The 20,749-nt window shown below is 46.5% G+C and overlaps 2 protein-coding genes across 5 annotated transcripts in view; one reads left to right on the top strand and one right to left on the bottom strand.

Annotated features, from left to right (window-relative positions):
• Positions 1-328: 328 nt before the first annotated feature.
• On the top strand, positions 329-13,376 carry LOC116637467 (mastermind-like protein 3). Of its 2 annotated transcripts, none has more exons than XM_032412880.1 (3): positions 329-566; positions 4,744-4,825; positions 10,167-13,376. In XM_032412880.1, the coding sequence occupies exons 1-3, from the start codon at positions 360-362 to the stop codon at positions 11,162-11,164; spliced, it is 1,287 nt and encodes a 428-aa protein (XP_032268771.1). In that variant the 5' UTR covers positions 329-359; the 3' UTR covers positions 11,165-13,376. The 2 variants fall into 2 exon arrangements, with proteins under 2 accessions (XP_032268771.1, XP_032268770.1); XM_032412879.1 differs by having other exon boundaries at positions 4,741-4,825.
• A 4,218-nt stretch (positions 13,377-17,594) lies between these two features.
• MGST2 (microsomal glutathione S-transferase 2) overlaps positions 17,595-20,749 on the bottom strand; it is a 22,679-nt gene continuing 19,524 nt past the window's right edge. For 2 of the 3 annotated variants that reach the window (XM_032412893.1, XM_032412894.1), the window contains 2 exons: positions 18,959-19,040; positions 17,595-18,507 (listed from right to left, as the gene is read on the bottom strand). In XM_032412893.1, coding sequence (XP_032268784.1) covers positions 18,378-18,507; positions 18,959-19,040 — 212 coding nt within the window. In that variant the 3' untranslated portion in view covers positions 17,595-18,377. The other variant, XM_032412895.1, reaches the window with a different exon arrangement.

The following is a 20,749-nucleotide window of genomic DNA, read 5'->3' as shown; positions in this document are numbered from 1 at the left end:
CCAGCCTGAGGTCTTCATCCCTTTCCTTTGGAGAAATGCAGAACGTTAGCTGATTACCTGGTCTTTGTCCCTTAATCAGCCCCATCCAAAACAGACTAGACCTCCTCTCAGATGTCCCAGCGCCATCCTCTATTACTGTTCCCCTGTACCTCTCCAGTTCCACCGTGGTAAGGCCAGATTTGAGGATTACTAGGTTGTTTTGTGGAATAGAATGTGTGCCACTCAGGACCCCTCAGGTCCACGGAGAGCCTCGGCTCTCTGCCCCATGCTTCCTTTCAGATATGAAATCTGTGCATTCTCTCGTCTTCCTGTCCTCCCAGGAGCAACACCCAGTTGGACTCCCCCGGACCACAGGCCCCATGCAGTCCTCGGTGCCGCCAGGCTCGGGCGGCATGGTGTCGGGGGCCGGTCCCGCGGGCCCCGGCTTCCTCGGCAGCCAGCCCCAGGCAGCCATCATGAAGCAGATGCTCATTGACCAGCGGGCCCAGCTGATGGAGCAGCAGAAGCAACAGTTCCTGCGGGAGCAGAGGCAGCAGCAACAACAACAGCAGATTCTGGCCGAGCAGGTAACGTGATTCATTTATTCAGCAAGCATTTATTTATTCAGGGCCTGGTGTCTGCCGGAGAGTTCCAGTTCATGTCCTTTGTCAAGAGAGTCACAGTCTAGCATTTCCCGGGATCACAGAAGAACCTGCCGAATTTAGACCTTTCAATTAGTTAGGCTTTTTCTTAGAATGAATGGGTTTGTTCTTAAAAGACAGGCTTCAGCCCGCAATTTGAAGGCCCGTTTGCCAGAGACATTTCTTCGATTCAAGCCTGACTCCTTTTCTTCTGGTTTCTGGTACAGGAGTGTGCGCCATCTGTGTGGGGGTTGGGAGGCTGCCTCACGTTCTTCATAGACGCTAATATTTCTAGCATGAAGAGAAAAAGAAAATAACTCAGAGAACATTGTTTCTTGAAGGAAAATGTCAGGAGGAGGGATTGAGGAGAATTCTACAGAATTGGTCATGAACAATGGGACAGGAACAATAGAAGAATAATAGGGCCCACAGAACTACCTGGAAAGCTGAACTCAGGGTCACAGGAAGGGTGCAAACTTAAGAAAATTCCCAACAGCTTTAAAACAGCTCAAGAAATCTTTGAGTTAAAGGAAGGCCTAACACAAATAAAGCCTTACCTTAGGCATCTTTGTCCACCCTTGCCATATAATTCCTCCAGCTTTGAAAGAAAGCCTTCCCTGAGAGCTGCTTCTGTAGGTTTCAGTGTGTTCTGTTTTTCAAGACGCCCATGCCGGATTCAGTATTATCCCAGGAAAGGCCTGAGGCCTTCCATCAGAGATCTCTAGCTGGCTCCTGTGGGGTCTGCACAGGGCAGCTCTCTCTGATTATAGGAGGTAGGTGCGAGGTTGTCCTATGAGGCTTAGAGCCCAACGGAGCTCTGCCTGACAGTTTCCCTTCCAGAATGTTCCTAATACAATCAGAATTTTGGAAATTTATCAAGCATCCTTCAACACACACACACACACACACACACACACACACACACACACACACACATACTTGTGTGGGACGCAGACATGTTGAGGTCCCTACTAAGAGCAGCGGTTCAGAGTAACACCACTCATCCCCCAAATAGAAAAAGTGTACTGTTGAGCACAGTTCACTTATGTTCCCTTCTTTGCTTTTGTTCTTGAGCAGCTGTGTAACTGTCTCCCTTTCTACCAAGGTCAGTCAGCCGCCTGGCAGCTCTTGTACAAACAAACCTCTATCCCTCTCACCCTGCATAAGGTGTGTGACAAGGAACCATGCTAATATCTCTCAGGCAGTGATAAATGGAGCACCGAGGGCAAGCTGGGCTGTGTAAATCCTCTCCTCAGCCAATCCCAGGAAGTTTGGCCTTTGATGTGTGTGCTGTGACCCAGGCACAAATAGGAGCCAGGGTAACCAGGCCGAACGCCGCTGAGCCAGCCAGCACTGTCCCACTTGGCGAGGGCAGCCACACCTCAGGGAACAAGGAGGGAAGCAGAAGAGTGGAAGAAGAGCTGCCACAGGAGGATGCCCAGACGAGGCGCCGAGAGAATAGGGCAGCCCTCAGAACCCAGCACTCACAGAAATACAGGGCCCCTTGGAAAAGATGGGGGAAGGGGTGTAGAAACCGAGTCATGGAGAGGGACCCAGGAAAGAACAGTTTTACTCGGACTCAAAATGTGGCCCATCTTTTGCCTGTGGTGTGATTTTGGAAAAACCTCTCACCCCCTTCTCGTCGTCCACCAGGTTAGGTTTAATAATCCGCCAGCCTTTCTCCTGTAGCTGCTCTAAGGACCACATGGAATCATGCATGTAAAATTCTTTGGAAACTGTACACGAGTCTACAGCCATACCACCCTGAATGCACCCGATCTCGTCTGATCTCGGAAGCTAAGCAGGGTCGGGCCTGGTTAGTACTTGGACGGGAAACTGTACACGTGGGGGGGGGAACCTGTCACGTGGCCCTGGTGTCACGGAATGTGGCGTGAGAGCTGTAGCCACGGGTGCGAGCCCTGCCGTGGGACTAGCCCAGAAGTGAGGCGGGGAGCATGTGCGGGAACAAGTCAGCGCTGCATCTTACCCGTGCCCCGAGACAGAGCTGACGGGCGCAGGCTTGCGAGGGGTCACGGGTGGTGAGCTGTCAGCTTTGCGTTTCGAGAATGAATACTGCCATATCAATGCCAAGCTGACTTTCTTGAGCTCTGCAGCAGCTGTGAAAGTGTCCTAAGAATTTCAGTCTTGAAAGCAGAGTATTAGAGATCCTGGGATTTCCTGGAGGGAGAAACAGAAGGATTTGGGATCTTGCCTATCTTTGGGAACTTTAAAATGATTCTAGTGGATTTAAGAATCCGAACAGAGCAGGTTGAAAGCAGGTGTGAATTAACGTTAAATCCCTTATTCTCAAACGGCACGGAGCGGGTCACCTCTCATCCATTCATAAAGGTTCCACAGAACCTAGAATTTTAGACCTGAAAGAAATATTGGTGATCATGAAGGCTTTTGTATTTTACCTGTGAGGAAACTGAGGCCAGGCAGCTCATGGGATTTATCAGAGATGGCAGAGCTCGAGAGGCAGAGCCAGGGACTGGAACTGGAGCCCCACTCCCACCCCACCCCAGGCCACCCCAGGGCTTATTCCCAGTTGGCAGTGGGACACTTAAATTCTTACATAATATGAGAAGTTTGGCAGAGGAGAAGCTTTGAAGTGCTCAGTTTACTCTCAATAATGCCCTTCTATTGCTGCCTAAAAGATTAGCATGGTTTCTTGTCTACATTTTATCTACACAATTAATTAATTTCAACAGTTTGTGCAAAACACCCTGGTAGGCACCACAGGATGGGGTGAGCAGGGCAGAGGCTTTTCTTTTCTTTGGTTGCCAGAGTACTGGGCTGGCCTTGTCAAGAAAAAGAAAAGAGAAAAAGAAAGAGAAAGAAAATTATAGAGCTGCCCAGAAACAAAAACAAGAGGAAAAAAATAGAAATAGACACATGTGTTAAGAAGTGGTCAATGTGTGTTATTTTTATAATGAACACTTGAAAGAGCAGGGCCCTTGTTGTGTGTTCTTTATAAGCCCGAGCCGATGGAAGGTGCTCCATGAATATTCAGCAGGAGCAGGAGGAGGTAATGACGTGCCGAAGGTCACGCAAACTCAAACCCCTTTCTCTGCTCTTTCCACCTCGCTCTCAGTTTCTTTCCCTTTTCACATACAGCATCGTAATGATCATAATAGCCTTTCCAGTAGATTGGTAACAGCGCTAGCAGCGCAGAAGCCCCGGGAGTGGAAGAAGAAAGACGAAATCGCCAGCCTCCCGGCTCCTGGTACATGCAGAGTCCCACGCGGTTTCCTTAAGGCACTAAATGCTGTGTATTTTACTTGGGGGGATGTATCTTACAGGCAGTGTGGCCTCGTGGGAATAAGATGAGCCTTGTTTGTAGCCCCTGAGAATCCCATCTTCCTGTACCGGAAGCATCTATTTAGGACAAAAATTAGTTGCTTGTCCCTTGCGCTGGGTCTTGCAACGCTAAGGAAAACATGCAAGGGGATGGTAGGTAGTCAAAGTCAAAACTGCCTCCCACAGGACACACTCTTCATGGGCCAGGAGGTCTGCCAGATGTTCACCCAAAGACACGATCAAGGAAGTTCCTAGCAGCGGTATTTGTGACAGCCAAAAACTGGAAACACTCTAAAGGACCATCACTAGTAGAATAGGTAAATAAGTCGTGGTCTAGTCATTCGTGTGATGGAATACTGTTCGGCAGTGACAGTGACCTGACTACAGCTACACACATCAACATGGATGAGTCTCATAAATACAGTGATGAATGCAAGAAGCCAGATGCCACAGCCAGACACCAATACGTTGTATAAGTCCACTTACATGAGGTACAAAAGCAGACATCACTAGGCTGTGTTGTTAGGTCAGGAGAGTGGTTCCCCGGCCAGATGAAGTGGTTCCCTGGGGTCAATAATGACTGGAAAGGGGCCTGCGGGGCTCCCAGCAGAGCTCAGTTTCTTGATCTAGATGCCAGTTACCGGGAATGTGTTCACTTTGTGAAAATCCGTCAAACTCGGGCTTTGTGCACCTGCCTGGGTGCACCTGATTCCTCAACACAAGGTTTAGTGTTTGAAAAAAGTGCCTTCCTCGAAACTGCCACAATATTTCATTGTCTCTCCCCCTGTCGCCCCCTGCCCTTCTTGTCCTGTCGTTCTAGCAGCTGCAGCAATCACATTTGCCCCGTCAGCACCTCCAGCAGCAGCGGAATCCCTACCCTGTGCAGCAGGTCAATCAGTTCCAAGGTGAGGCCAGTGCACCCCTCTTCCGTTTTATACCTTCCAGCCATGACGTGTAAGTGCAAGTGTAGCCAAGGGGCATTGCCTCCTGGGCTGGGTTCGTGTCCAGGTAATAGTAAAAATATTTAAGAAGTGAGGGTACCAATCCGTCAGAATGCATTTTTGGAGTCTCCTGCTGTGCCAGGTATTAACCTTTGGGTGGCTGGGTCACAGAGAGGTCCTGGTTGGCCCCGGGAGGGGTCAGAGTGGCTGTGGGGGGGGAGGGCAGGGCTGGAACAGCTGTTCTTTACCAAAGATGCAGAAGTATTTCAATGGTTTAATAGCCAATAAGGGCATGCTGGTGCCTGGTTGGTTCCCTGTCAGCCTTGTCTATGTCTGGATCGTCATGTCGGTGAGTGCGGGAGGAACAGTCCTGTGCTACATCCCTCTTGCTAATCCTAATACGTCAGCTGGCCAAAGCCCTCACTTCCAACGACTGACATGGGAGAATCTGGCTGGCAGCAGCCTCCAATCTCTGCTGAATCTAGGAGATGCACAGGGCCTTGAGTTTGACTGGACTATCTTGATCCTGCTGCCCTTTGCAGAAATCCCGACTTGTGACCCAGTAGCAATGGGCACATTGTAGGCTCTGTGTTGCCATTCCTTTATGTTGTAGAAAGTCCCCTCAAATATCAATCCCTTCCATCTCCGATAGAGAGAGCCCCTGAGGGTCTTGTATGGGGTAGAGGGTGAGCCTGAAGACCCTTCCCAGTCTCATCACAGGAGTTTTCAGGGGGTTCCAGGGCCTACTCCAGACCTCCAGAAACTGGGGGTGGGGCCAGGCCGGCTGTGCTTTTAGTAGTAGAAATCCTAATTCCCATCCTCTGCCCTTTTCACGGGACCTACATCCTAGGTCCTAATTTCTCAAGTGTTACCTATGGCTTCGAGAATCTGCCAGAAGCTATGAATCCCCTTGTACATAAATATGCATATATGTAAATATATACAAACTTGGCATAGCATTGCACAAGTGCTACCCTTCTCAGTGGACGGTGGGTGAAAAATTCATGAGTAGGGTAGCCTTTTTCAGTCTTGAGTTGCAACACACAAGGACGTTGTAAAGACAAGTTAATGGGTCACAACCAACATTTTTTAAAAAGAAATAGAATAGTGGGGCGCCTGGGTGGCTCAGTCGGTTGGGTGTCTTCGCTCGGCTCAGATCATGATCCCAGGGCTCTGGGATCGAGTCCTGCATCAGGCTCCTTGCTCAGTGGGGAGCCTGCTTCTCCCTCTCCTGCTCCCCCTGCTTGTGCTCGTTCTCTCTCTCTGTCAAATAAATAAATCTTTTAAAAAATAATAATAATAAAAGAAATAGAATAGAAAACAATTATCAGAGTATATCATAATAAGAGAAAATTTGTTTCTGTTATAAACCCGCACGTGTATATACTGGATCACACACTGTGAGTAGTGGTTTTAAAGAGTCTGAAAGCCACTGGTGTTCACTGCCAGATCTCACCGAAGGTTGCCTGTGAAAATACTGGCGCTTGAGTAGCTACCAGTCCCTGCCACCCCTGGAACATGTGTATCATTTCAGAACCTTTGGACTTGACCCAGGGAAGGACAAAAGGAATAAAGGTGTGCACAGGTGTTCTGTGCACTAAATTAGTGCCAAGATTCTTTGAAGAATTCTGTTTCTCATTTGGTCATGGGTAGAGGGGAGTAGAAACGGTCACTCTTACACGCATAGTGTTTCTTGCAGACACAGAGCCCCCCCCCCCCCCCCCGGCCCAGGTTTATCCCTGTACTTCTCAAACTTTAGCTGCATCAGAATCACCAGCAGAGCTTGTGAAAGCACAAACTGAGAGTGGCCGGAGGGGGCAGGGGTGGGGGGGATGGGGTAACAGGATGATGGGCATTAACGAGGGCACTTGATGTAATGAGCACTGGGTGTTATATGCAACTGATGAATCACTAAATTCTACCCCAGAAACTAGTAATACACTATATGTTAACTAAGTTGAATTTAAAAAAAAAAAAAACACAGCCGGCCTGGCCCCAGCCCCAGTTTCCGGAGGTCTGGAGTAGGGCCTGAGAATTTGCATTTCGAACAAGCTCCCAGGAGTTGCTCTGCAGCTCCTGCTGGCCCAAGGGCCACACTTTAAGAACCGGTGATTTCTATTAAGAACTAATTAAAAATACAAAATTTTATAAACCCGGCAGAGTGTCCCTTGACTTTTCTAGGTTCATAACTCATTTATTATCTTTTGGAATAAAGGGACCCACAGAAATGTAATACTTATTCTGTATTATGAGTTATTCTGTATGCTTTGGGTCCAGTTTTTAAAAGTTCTACTCTTTGAACTTGTCTAAAACCCCACACCACAGGTAATCAACCTAGAAATTTAGCTGTACTTAAGTTGAACAACCAGTGACATTGTAGGGTCCCTAGGCTGACTGATACACTTTTTTTCTCTTTTTACTCTCCTCCCTATTTTATTTTACTAACACCTTAGATATCATAATGTTATGTATCTGGGAAAACAGCAAATTGGTAGATAAGAAATACTGTCCTTGGAGAGTTCCGTTAGGAATAACTTGCATGAGAACCTACACAAACGCTCACCACTACACATTTCAAAGGTTTAATGACTATCTTTCTCTTATTGAGTTTTGTGCCTCTGGGCAATGTTACATGCCTATGGAGAAATGCTTATTTTTCACGAATACAGGCTTCCTGCAAGTGAAAATAGAAAAGAGACCCTTTTAAGAAAAAATTGCCTATGATCTCTATTTGAATATGGAAGATTTTCTTTGACATTGTGACGTGAACCGGTGGGCAAGAAAATTAATATGAGTACAGTGTCCCCACAATAATATCTGTTTTAGACAAAAATGGAAGACGAAGAAAAAAATTGGTCTATTATTTAACATATATAGTAATCATATAACTTCAAGGTAATTCTTTGGACACATTTGCATTTTTTCTATACATATTTTAAATTACTGAAAGCATAAAATTAGATTAATAAAAAGCATTTTGTTTCTACTTAGGATAAACATATGGAGCTGGTTGCTGGTTTTAAAATGCCCCCCTTTTTTTTTTCCATAAAAGTTATACCTAGATAGTACAGTCATTTTATACTTAAAATAAAGGTTGGCTTGAATTAATGGTTCAGTCCCTCTTAAAAGGCATTGTACCATTTCTGTCCTCTAAAAAGAGGAACCTATTTCTCATTCACCAAAGTAGCCCAGACCATTTCCAGTCCCTTAATATATCCATTATAAACATACAACAAAAATGTCCAAAATATGGAAGTCTTTTCATCTGTTTCCAGCAGCTCATCAGCCTATTTATGTAATTTGGGTCTAGCCAATCAGTCTCTGAGTCAGCAGTATTTTCTCCTTAAAATTTTTTTATAAACAACTCAATAACCCATTTCACCACAGTTGATCAGATTGGCCATGCAGTCGATATAGATTTAGTCGTTAAGGTCACAAAACTTCATAACAAAATTACAAATCGCAATATATACTTCCATCCAGTGTTTAACAGGAACTTTTGATTTTTTTTTTAATCACTTAGGTATAATGAAGCTTAAAACGGAAAACTGAAACATTTGTAAGGATCTCCCCCCAGCCCTTCCAGCTTTCCCCCACAGAAACCATTTCATTTCTCAATGCAGCATATTGATCTCAAGCCACAAAAACTTAAGTCATAATCAAAATTCCCATAATTTTCTTTCTTAAAGAAAGAAAGAAAATATGGAGACATATTTGCTGCCCAGAAATCAATAACCCTATCAGGAAGACAGAAACACACTTACTGCCCAGGTGCCAGGCTTAACAAGCTTACACTGTTCTCATCTGGTTTCTCATCCCAGTTCCAGGTAGCATCACATTTGCTTATAATATCGATTGGTTCCCATGCTGCATCTTTTTTAAGTGTCCAGAAAAAAAAAATTTTTTTTTTTCTTTGTCTCATAGACTTAATCATTATTAACAGGGACATAGAAAAAACTCATTTTTGTGCACCTCCTAGCCCTTTACAACATTGACTGGGGTTCTAAGGGTGACATTTCTATTCTCTTGGCTGATTTGGAAATTTCCTAAGAACATGTAAAGAAGTGATAAGGAAAATCTGTGTCCTAAGATGGCCGACGGAGCCAGCGAGAGAGTCCCAGTCCTTGCCCCGGGGCTCTTCCGGGTTCTTCTCCCTGTTCCGCTTCCCCCGCGCACCAATCCGCGTCCTTCTCCCTGCCCCGCCTCGCGCACGCGCCAAAAGTGCCGAGTATGTGGAAGTCGAAGTGTATAAATTGCCCTCTTTGTGCTCGGGGGCTCAGGCCTTTGGAGACCACTCTCCTCTGAGCCCGCAGGCATTAAATAAACCTATCCTCCAAGATCTCTGGGTACCGCTTGGTTCTTCCGTCGGGCGATCCAGTCCAGCTTCCGTAACAGAAGGACTCACTCAAATGCCTAATTAAAGTTGAGGGACTTGGCATTCATACTCTGGTCAACTTATAAACAGCATCATTAAAACCATGTTAGCGATCTGCTGAGAAAAGTGGTCATTGCCGACTTGAAGGAGTGAGTGGACTTTGCTGCAAAAATGCATAAAGTTCATTGCCAAGGAGCAAGTAGCAGGATGATTTCTTTTTCTAGCTCAGGAAGCTGGCCAGTTTGCCCTGACATGTTATGATTCAGAGAATCTGGAGCATGTGGAAATCTATAGAGTGGATCCAAAAAATGTCTCATCTGTCGAAATAGCTTCTTAGCAGGAGCAGTGGCCTTTAACCTCTCAAATCCTGCTCAAGTCTTAAGGGAAATTAGTCTAATGGTCTTTATTGATACTGTTCTCTACTGAACCATGTTCCACTTCACAAACAGAATACACAAAGTGATCAGCCGTTGCTTCTTAATTTAGCCCAGTAGGTGAATTCCCTCTCACCTCCAAGAATAATGGTGTCTGATTGGTTGAGGATGGCATCCTATCAAGAAGAGTGAGAAACAATTTGCTTTTGAAATGTGAACAAAAATAAGTCTATCAAGTCAACTACAAAAGCATGTATCCAGTACGATCCCTATTTTCATGTGTCTATTTATGTAATAGTTAGCAGTGTTTATCTCTGGGGGGGGCAGTTTGGGTAACTTTAGTTTTCATCGTTGTACTTTTCAATATTTTCTGAATTATTTACAATCAGCATATGTTATAGTCAGAAAAATAATCATTTTTATTAAGGACTTAGGATCAGAGTAGATCCTTTCATATAAAAGAATTTTGTCATGCCTAAAGATAATCCCAACAACACGTTAACAGTAAACTGCTTATCAAGATGAATGAATGGGTATGTCTTTTTTTCCCCTGTAGGTTCTCCCCAGGATATAGCAGCCGTGAGAAGCCAAGCGGCCCTCCAGAGCATTCGAACGTCACGGTTGATGGCACAGAACGCAGGCATGATGGGAATGGGACCCTCCCAGAACCCAGGGACAATGGCCGCGGCAGCAGCCCAGTCAGAGATGGGACTGGCCCCTTATAGCAACACACCTACCAGCCAACCAGGAATGTACAATATGAGCACAGGGATGACCCAAATGTTGCAGCACCCAAACCAAAGTGGCATGAGCATCACACACAACCAAGCCCAGGGGCCAAGGCAGCCCACCTCTGGGCAAGGGGTTGGGATGGTGAGTGGTTTTGGTCAGAGCATGCTGGTGAACTCAGCCATTACCCAGCAGCACCAGCAGATGAAAGGGCCGGTGAGCCAAGCCCTGCCAAGGCCCCAGGGCCCGCCAAGGCTGCAGGGCATTATGGGAACAGTCCAGCAGGGAACGCAGAGCTGGCCACAGAGGAGCTTACAGGGGATGCCCGGGAGGACTAGTGGAGAACTGGGATCATTCAATAACGGCGCCAGCTACCCACTTCAGGCTGGCCAGCCGAGGCTGACCAAGCAACACTTCCCACAGGGACTGAGCCAGGTTGTGGATGCTAACACTGGCGCCGTGCGAGCCCTCAACCCAGCTGCCATGGGTCGCCAGATGATCCCACCGCTCCCGGGGCAGCAAGGCAGCGGCCAGGCCAGGCCCATGGTCATGCCTGGCCTAAGCCAGGGCGTCCCCGGCATGCCAGCGTTCAGCCAGCCCCCAGCCCAGCAGCAGATGCCCAGCGGCAGCTTCGCTCCCAGCAGCCAGAGCCAGGCCTACGAGCGGAACCCCGCTCAGGACATGTCCTACAATTATAGCGGCGAAGCAGCCGGGGCCTCCTTCCCCGGCCTCTCGGACAGTGCGGACCTCGTGGACTCCATCATCAAAGGCGGGCCGGGGGACGAGTGGATGCAGGAGCTTGATGAGTTGTTTGGGAACCCCTAGTCAAGAGGAGCCCCGAGAGCCACAAGTCTAGTGTTGAAAGCCTAAAACGTGAAAAAGAAACAGGATGTTGAGCCATCCCTGTTTTTTTTGTTTTTTTGACCCACGTAAACTGAGCAAAACTGCAGCTGGCTGACAGTGAAAGATCCAGGTGCCAATCCACAGCCCCGCTGGGCCTCATTTCACCGGATTTTCACACAGCAGTCGAGACAAGACGCCACGCGGATCCCGGCTGCAAGAGAGAGGGACGCCGCGGAGGCCGGTGGGGAAGACGGATCCGAAGCCCTGTGCTCGGCAGCCCCTGTGCTCGCCGGGCGCAGCGAGCGCTGCTCCAGCCGTGCCAGACCGCTGCCCAGCGTGAGGGCTCCGCCAGCCCCGCCTGGCCCCGAGCCGGAGACCGCACACCGCAGAGCCTCGGGCCCGGGAGCGCCCCGCGGAGGCCGCTGCGTGGTTGCACGGGCCAAGAGCACAGGTCGGAAAGGCGCCGCACTCCGGCTGGAAAGGGAGGTCAGGCGTGGAGACCCGCTAGTGTGTTTGGAGGGTAGGCACGACGAACGGGAGACCACAAAGGCTGCTCCAAGCCCGTCGGCTGCCCTGTGAGGACCCTCAGGAATGGTAGAGGCGCTGCTGTCAGCTGCCTTTCCAACAGAGCCACGTGAGCCTGGAGAAGGGGCGCCGGCAGCCCTCTGCCGGTGACCGTGACCGTGGCGGCCGGCACTCCGGGTAGTCGGCCGGGAGCCTCCTGGGGGCCCGGTGTCACACCGCTGCGGCTAGGCAGTTCACATCGACTTCCGGTGGCCGCAGGGTGGGGAGAGACCCCGACTGGCTGCCGTGTCTGCCAGTGTGGCCGCTTTTCCCCGCACCCCTGCCCTTGTTCCTCCTTGCCTCCACCCCACCCTGCCCTTGCTTCTCCTTACAGACTATACGAGAAGAAATGAAGACAAAAGTCTTTGGGGGCCTGGGCAGAATCGTAATAAAGGCAAGCACTTAGACAAGGCCTGAAATGCCAAGGCAACACTGGAGTTTTCTTTCTCTAATGTGTAGTTGAGTGAATAGTCTCTGCCCGGAACTGAGCAGGCCCCTCTGATGCTCCATGGTGGGTTACTGTGAGCCACACCGGATGCTTCTGCTCTACCCTGGGAGCCGTGGCCCAAAGGCGCTGACCCTGCTCCCTATGTTCTGAAACTGGCCTTGCCCTTAGTCCCTCCTGACCAGAAAGACAAATCTAAAACGCTGAGAGATGAACTGAAATGTCAGTGGCTCCACCTGACACATTCTGACGATAAAAAGCAGGAAGATACAGTTCCTTCCATATGGGCAAAGTCATCCACTTCCAAAGTCCTGTACAGTCATTCTCTTTGTAATTCACTCCAATCTGCCCCAAGCGAAGTCTGTCGGAAGGGATGACAACCTCTGCTACTTACCATAAGGCTTGTGTGTTTTGTCCTTGCTGCTGTTCCCACCGCCCCATTTTGGAGGCCATGTGGCATAATTACTGTCCAGAGTAAGAGTGGAGCATGCTCTTCTCCCACCACACGCTCCCTCGGCGTCCGAAAGCCTGGCTCCTTCCGTGTACCTACTCGTACCTCGCTGCAGCCAGGCTGTGGGGAGCTGGACCGGCTGCACTCACAGGGCGTTCCTGAGACGGGGGGCTGGAATGGAAAGCTGGGGGCAGAGGGCGGAGAGGCGGCAGGCAGGCAAACACTGTCGTTGGCTTGCTCGCCATGGCCCAAGGTGGTAGATCTGCTGAGCAAGGGGCAGGATGGAGACCAGAGGAGGCCAGGTGGGCAAGAGCCCAGGCAGGGGCTCGGCTCCTCCTAGGAAGACGTGGTGGCAGGTGACCATGAACTCCTTGCCCAGGGAGGGACACCACCATGGAAACTCTTGAGTAGAAACAGGTAAAAACCAAAAAAAATAAAAAAGTAAATAAGCAAGAAGACAGAAAACATAATTACCTTTTTCTGAAAGGTACAGGAAACAAATACATGAGCAATGATGAGAAGCTGGAGGTGGCTGATGGGAGAAGGGGGCTCCATTACTTTTTAATAGCTTCCTCCAAATGCTTAATACTGGGACCAACTAAATAGAGAGGTAGATTTTAATAAGGTCGTTTTGTTTTGTTTTTGTTTTTGTTTTTACTACGGTGCTGATGTATATGTAATGTCTAAAAAAGTTATTTGTAAATAAGTTTTTACAATACTGCAGATATCACTGGGTCTACTATCTGTAAAAAATATACATATAAATATATATATACTGTTTGTTTAAAATAGAGTATTTTTATTTCATTCCTTAACTCATCATCACAGCAGTGGTATATTGCACTTCAGATGACATCTAATGACTAATTTGTACTGTATGACCTACGGCAACTTGCTCCATTTTATTCAGATTTTTCTAGTTTTCTGTTTTTACTTTGTACATTGAGCATTGCTTATTTCCTTTTAAGAAATGTACAAAACTCTGAAACGTAGAAATGAAGTGATGTTGACATACCACTTTTAAAGAAAAGAAAACAAATAAAAGATCATTATCTGAATCGATCCAAAGTATAGTTTATTTTAGGAATGTCACTGGATCTCCAACCTTAATTAAACGGATATACTACGCCTGGGTTTTAATTGATTAACTGCAGTTCTTGTCTCAAAATTCGTGATATCATTAAACATTTATTTAACAGTGGAGATCAGTCAATCATTCCCAGTCTTTTCAATTCAACCACACAACTAAAACTTTCTAAATTTGCACCCCAAGGGATGTAGCAAACAGAAGAGAAGAAAGTCAGCTTTGAAAAGAACATAAGTCCATTTGTAGATTCAGTACTTTCAATTTCCAACTGGCTCTTTAGAAAATTGATAGTAAAATTTTCATTTAAAAAAAAAAAAGAAAGAAACCTCAAGGAATATATGGAAGGAAAAGTAACACAAGGGTCTTGCCCCACTGTAGTGGACACTGTCTGTGTACACACACACAACCCATGGACACCTCATTCCTACCAGCCCTTGCTGCATCTCTCTTTGAAGGGCTGCCCCGGGCCTAGGCCTGGCTTGGCCTGCACCGTCCACAAACTGTTGGAAATGATTAGAAGTTTACATTTCTCTAGATCCACCCTAGTCAGTGTCTCGATGGAGGAGGAGTGTGAGAACGCAGTCAGGTGGCCTGGACCAGCCCTGAGATAGGATTTATGTTCTAGAACTCCCCTGTGGGATCAGGCAGAGGCTAGGACTTTGCTTGAAGTTGTCCTTACTTGGGCTTCTGGCCCTTCCCCACTCTGTTCTGATTGCCCTCCTGGGGGACCTTCACTAATGAATCACACACATGTGAATCCACCCCTCCCCTTCTAGGAGACTTGACCTAAGACTTTCCATCAAACTTGAAAAAGCATAGTAAAACAACACGATTCAAAACTATCTGGGTTAAGCAGAAAGGCCACAAGCACAGAATAAAATCATCCTCAAAAACCGATCCAAAACAAAGGTGAGTTTTAATACATACTAACCAAGAGAAAGAATGTTCTTGACTGTGGGAGAGGCCGGCCCTACCCCTGGAGGACAATGGTTCCAGACTGGCTGGCAAATAACAGAGTGGAGAAAACTGTGTGACACGGGGCTTTGTCCCACCCATAAGGGCGTAGTATTCTACCAGATAACAGGAAGTTGAAGAATGAACTGATGGGTGGGGGGGAAGGCTGATAAACAGAAGTAAGAGCTTGAAGCTCCGAGAAGAGTTGAGTATTCCTAGACCCGAGTAATTAAAACCACACATTTTCATTCACACGAAAGTGTGTTGTGCACTGGATGAATGGCATCCCCTTCTCTTTTGAAACGATCTCTTACATGTAATCTTACTGACCTTTTTAAAATCCCGGTGCAGGAAGTGTGTGATGGGGGAAGAGGCAGAGAATAAACATCTATCGGGGAAGTCACTAAGCGTCTGTCCCAGTGAGAAAGATGTATTTTATTGCTGAAAATTAAGGAGCATTCAGAAGCATCAGATGAGCTATCTGCCTGTGACGATTCTTTTCAAGGAAAACTGTGTCTGGAGACAAAGGGTGAAAAAACAAACGACCTGATGTTTTTCCTTATGAACACGGCACCCACCTCCAACCCTGCAAAGGCAAGTAGGGGAGGGGAAATGCCTGGGAAGGGACAGGGCTACTTGTTTGTATAATCAGTGCTCTGTTGTTTTACTTTTTCTTTTTTTTTTTTTTCCCCTCTTCTTCTCTCTTCAGTTTTGTCCTCTAGTCTCTTTTTCAAGTTCCAACGACATTTGATTCCCACTCCGGTATCTGCTGGGCAAGTTACCACAACCTGTCTGATTTCATGCAACAGGTGGAGGCGATTATGGCAGTAACCACGCAAGTGGGGCCCAGTGGCCCTGCCGTGTCCGGGACAGCTGCTGGGCCACCACTACTGCTGTGGCCCTCTCAATCCCACAGACCCCACAACAAGCATAGAGTGCTCAATTAAAAAAAAAAAAATGTTCACAGCTACCAAGAATCTGATTTTAGGTTTTAACTTCTTAGATATGATTTTTAAACCCTTCATTATGAACATTATCAAACAGAAGAGCAGACAGTACGATGAATAACTGCATACTAGCCTCAATGTAGTAACTATCAGCTCTTTGCCATGTATGCTGGGCACGCATACTTTGCAGAACCGTAACAAAGAAGTTATCCCCATTCAGCTACTTCACCCTCCAACCTCTCAACATGCAGCTCCCAGGAATTAGGACATTCTCTTCCCTAGCCACAAGATCATTATCACGCCTCACACAATTAACATTAATTCCCTAATATCACCTAATTCTCACTTCATATTCAGATTGTCCCAATTGTCTCCCAAATGTCTTCCATAGCTGTTTTTTTCCAACCAGGATTTGATCAAGGATCCAATATTGCCATTTGGTTTTTATGCCTCTTAAGGCTCTTTTAATATAGAATGGTTCTCCATCCCCTTTTTTCTTAACACTTTGAGACAATGAATCTGATTTCTAAAAATAAAACCCATCAACTCATTAATATACAAAACATATACCTATATAACTCTCGAAGAGCTCAGAGACCCACATCTCTCTGGCCAGCACATTTCCTCCTTGTAGCCAAATTTATAGGAATTAAAATAATCAAGAGGTTGCCTTGGTGACAATAGAATTAGAACAAAGGAAATCAATTTTACAGTTCAGATGTTTAAAGATACAAAGCTCTGATATCCTGGTGTACCCATTCTTCTTTTTCCACAAGTTTTTAACCAAATGCTGTGTGTGTTTGTAGTTTATCTTTTTATTTTCTTTTTAAGATTTTATTTATTTATTTGAGAGACAGCACAAGCAGGGGGAGGAGCAGAGGGAGAAGGAGAAGCAGGCTTCCCGCCGAGCAAGAAGCCCAATGTGGGGCTGGATCCCAGGACCCTGGGATCATTACCTGAGCTGAAGGCAGACGCTTAACTGACTGAGCCACCCAGGCGTCCCTGTAGTTTACCTTTTTAAATAGCTCCAATTTAGATGCAAAATAGAAATTGTTTATAAATCCTCAAGTGCAAGATTGGGAAAAGCCGAGTGTTCTTTTCCCCTCTTCAGAAGGATATGATTATGCAGTAATTGTTCTTTGGGGTCAAAAATTTGCATTCTTTCTTCCTTATTGTCTTCAATGTGTAAAACAATTAAATGTCACAATACAAGTCACCGTAACTGATCAGAATACTAACAAGCAAAAAGGCTATAGAAACACAGCATTTTAGAGTGAGTAAAGGCCCATTTTACCCAAGGAAAACAGAGGCCGAGAGCCGTGAAGAGCCACGGGAGGAGGCCCAGCACGTCCTAGAAGAGGGTTCGTGTTGCCGGGCTCTGGTCTTCGCTTCTTCACTGCCTGGCCCCTACTGCCGAGGTGCCTTACTCGAAGGCAGCCAGTGAGTAGGATCCTGATAGCCCCATCCCCAGACCGTTATGTTCTCAGTGTTTTCGCGAATATTTAGTACTGCGACGTGGGGAGCAGGGCGGTGTCATCTCTTCCCCACTATTCTGGAAACGCTGGTGTTTAATTGCCTTTATTTCTTTCCCTAGTATTCATAGTCTTTAAAACTTCCTTTGTACCCACCCGGTCAACAGCTTCTTGAAGATGCCCATTACAGACTCGAGGCTGTCCAGATTTCTCTAGAAAAATGGACAAAGAGCCCTTTTCCGGATGTTAAAATGTGTTATCTGTGCTCATAATTCCATTTTCCTAACATCCCTGAAGACTGTGAGGTGAACTCATTCCCATCCTACAGATGAAGAAAGCAGGGACACCTGGGTGGCTCAGTCGTTAAGCGTCTGCCTTCGGCTCAGGTCATGATCCCAGGGTCCTGGGATCGAGCCCCGCATCGGGCTCCCTGCTCAGCGGGGAACCTGCTTCTCCCTTCCCCTCTGTTGCTGCCCCTACTTGTGTGTTCTCTCAAATAAATAATCTTAAAAAAAAAAAAAAAGAAGAAGAAGATGAAGAAAGTAAAGGAGGGTCATTTGCATTGTGCCACACAGTGACCGCATTGCAGGGTCACAACAGCTGCCGACCCCAAACCGCACGGGACACAGGACGTACAGCGGAACCCAGCTCTAGCTGTGACGGTGCCCCTCCTTCCCCTGGCCAGGGGCAAGGACATCCACTGCACACTAGTCTCTGAATGGTTCCTTAAAAATGAATGCCCCCCCTTTTTTTTCTTTTTCCTTTTTTCTTTAAAAAGTAAATTTCGCACCCAGATTTGTTTTGTGCTATTAGTTGATGACTCTCTTCTCTGGCTACTCTATGTGTTTGCCTGACGTCCCCCGTGTGCAGCCATCTGTTGCTCTCCTACGACCAATAAAGTGAGCACGGCTGCCTTATCAGCATCTGTTTGGAACGTTCCATCAAGACAGAAGTGGGACGATCATCAGAGGCAGGGGACGATGGTGGCCCCACAGAAAACCCGGCACACGGTCAGGATGCATAAGCAATCATGACTTCAGCATGCGCTTCCAGAACCAGAGCCTGTGCACTTCCACTGAGGATGTGGCTCTCTCCCCTCAGGGCGGACTTTAATTCTTAAACAGGAAATGTATTCTCTAGTGGGTATGTTCCTACAAAGCCATTTCAGGAGAAACAAAACAAAGACTTCTTTTTAAGAATTGATCAATTGACCCCACATGACCTTCAGGGTAGAAATAGCTTCTGCAAGCATTTGGGCAAAGGGAAGGGGTAACATCAGAAGTGTCTCAGTTTCTTGGCAACATTGAGGTCCAGGTATTCATCCAGAAAGCTGTTTGCAATCCCCAGGGCGCCTAGGACCGTCAGCAAAGCCAGAGTCCCCAGACTCAGCCGGAAACCGGTGATCCTACAGGACAGACACAAAGCAGAGAGGTGATAACCAGCTGCAGTGATGAAGGCAAGCATTCTGAGGTAGGCTGCTCGTTGCTGCCACCGCCCAGAACTTCCATGCTTTTGCCATTTGAAAATTTTGATTCGTCCCATAAATTCAAGGGGATGCCTAGCCACAGAGGCTGGCCCCTTTGCACATTCAAAGGATGATCAAGACTGGGCAGGATTATTTCCTTTGCAACTTTTTGGAGATTGTGCACAATTCTTGCAAGGATTTCCAGTGTGGTGGCCATGAGTGCACACTAGTGTACACTTTGTACTTGACGTTCCCTTCTTACCCCTAGTTGCTCACAGCCTGGGAAGAACCACGACCATCGGGGCTGCCAATACCCTCAGGAACGCACAGCTAATTCAGACTCCACCTTGCTACTCTTTGCCTAAACACCCAATTCGTAGGTTCTCCTTACCTTTTTTTAGCTGCTTCTGAATAGCCCCAGAAATACTGGTGACGGGCATATATGTAGACCAGACCCAGACAAGTAGCAAAAACTACAGAGAGAAAATAGAGAAGATACAGAATCTGATGGCGGTCTCTCAAAATGTGGTATGACAACTGAGAAAATGCTCACAAAACGTGTGTGTGTCCAGAATACACAAACAACTCTGACAATTCAATCGTGAAAGGAAAACAACTTAATTTTTTTAATGGGCAAAATATTCGAATAGACAATTCATGCAAGAAGATAAGCAAATGTACCAATAAGCACATGAGAGTTTTTTTCAATATTATTCAACATCATTCAGTATCAGCAAACTGCATCTTAAAACCTCAATGAGAGGACACCACTGCATACCCACTGGAACGGCTAAAATTTAAATAGACCAACAACACAAAATGTTGGCGGTATTGGAATCCTCATACATTATTGGTGGGAGTGCAAAATAGTACAGCCACTTTGGGAAAAGTTCTGGTAGTTTCTTATGAAGCTAAACATACTTTTGACCCAGCAATTCCATTCCTATATATTTACCCAAAAGAAATGAAAGCACATGTCCATAAAAAGACTTGTACAGAATGTTCATTGCAGCTTCATTCATAATAGTAAAAAACGGGAAAGAGCCCAGACACCTATCAATGGGAGAATGGATAATCAAACTGAGATAATCATACTACAGAATACCACTCAACAACGAAAAGACACGGATACTTGCAACAACATAGTGAGTCTCAACATTTTGCTGAGTGAATGAAGCATTGCACAAGAGTACATACTGTATGATTCCAATTATGGAAAGTTCTAGAATGGACAAAACTAAACTATGGTGAAAAAGACTGGACTAGTGTTTGCCTCTGAAAGTGCCTAATGAGGAGGGGCATACGAAGGGGGGGCATAAGAAAACTTTCTGGGGGCGCCTGGGTGGCTCAGTCAGTTAAGTGTCCAACTCTTGGTTTCAGCTCAGGTTGTAATCTCAGGGTTGTTAAATCAAGCCCCACATGCTTGTCCCTCTCCCCCTGCTCCTCCCACTGCTCGCTCTCTCTCAAATAAGTAAATAAATAAATACAGTCTTTAAAAAAGAAAACTTTGAGTGGTAGTCATGTTCTCCTTCTTGATGGGTATACACTTGTTAAAATCATTGAATGGTACATGTATGACCTGTGCCTTTCACTACACAGAATATAAATTTTACCTAAAAGAAATGTAAAGTGTGGCATGATCCTCTGCCATCTTGTCCAACAGAAAATATCAGTATCTTCCCTTACCATCAGGGACTTCTCTCTTCCTCAGCACCCAATGGATGCAAATTTCAAGAGCCCTCTGGTACACACTTGAAGTCTATCTGTGGGGCTCTGATATCCTGGATAAAATTAAATTCCTTATTTTATTAGATCACAAACCTTTTTTTTAGTTTCTACTCTATACCAGGTATTATTCTAAGGATTGGGGTGAACAGTGAAATAGATACAAGTTCCCTACCTTTACAGAGTTTATCAGCAAAGACAGACAACACGGAGAAAAATTAGAAGAACATCACAGAATTGAAAGTGCAGTGAAGGAAATGAAGCAGGATGGATGGAATAGCAGGGACGGAAGCGGCCGCCCTTAGAAAGGGGTCAGGGAAGGCCTCCTGAGGGGAGGACGCTTGTGTGGGGCCTGCAGGTGAGAAGGAGAGGGCCAAGTGAAGAGATGAGGGGTGGGCACCTGCCTGTGAGGGAGGAAGTGGAGAGATCCTGAAACAGGCTGCAGTTTTGAAGGCCC

The sequence above is a fragment of the Phoca vitulina genome, unplaced genomic scaffold (genome assembly GCF_004348235.1).
Source record: "Phoca vitulina isolate PV1807 unplaced genomic scaffold, GSC_HSeal_1.0 scaffold14, whole genome shotgun sequence".
In the NCBI taxonomy this organism is placed as follows: Eukaryota; Metazoa; Chordata; class Mammalia; order Carnivora; family Phocidae; genus Phoca; species Phoca vitulina.
This window is presented reverse-complemented; position numbering and strand designations above follow the sequence as displayed.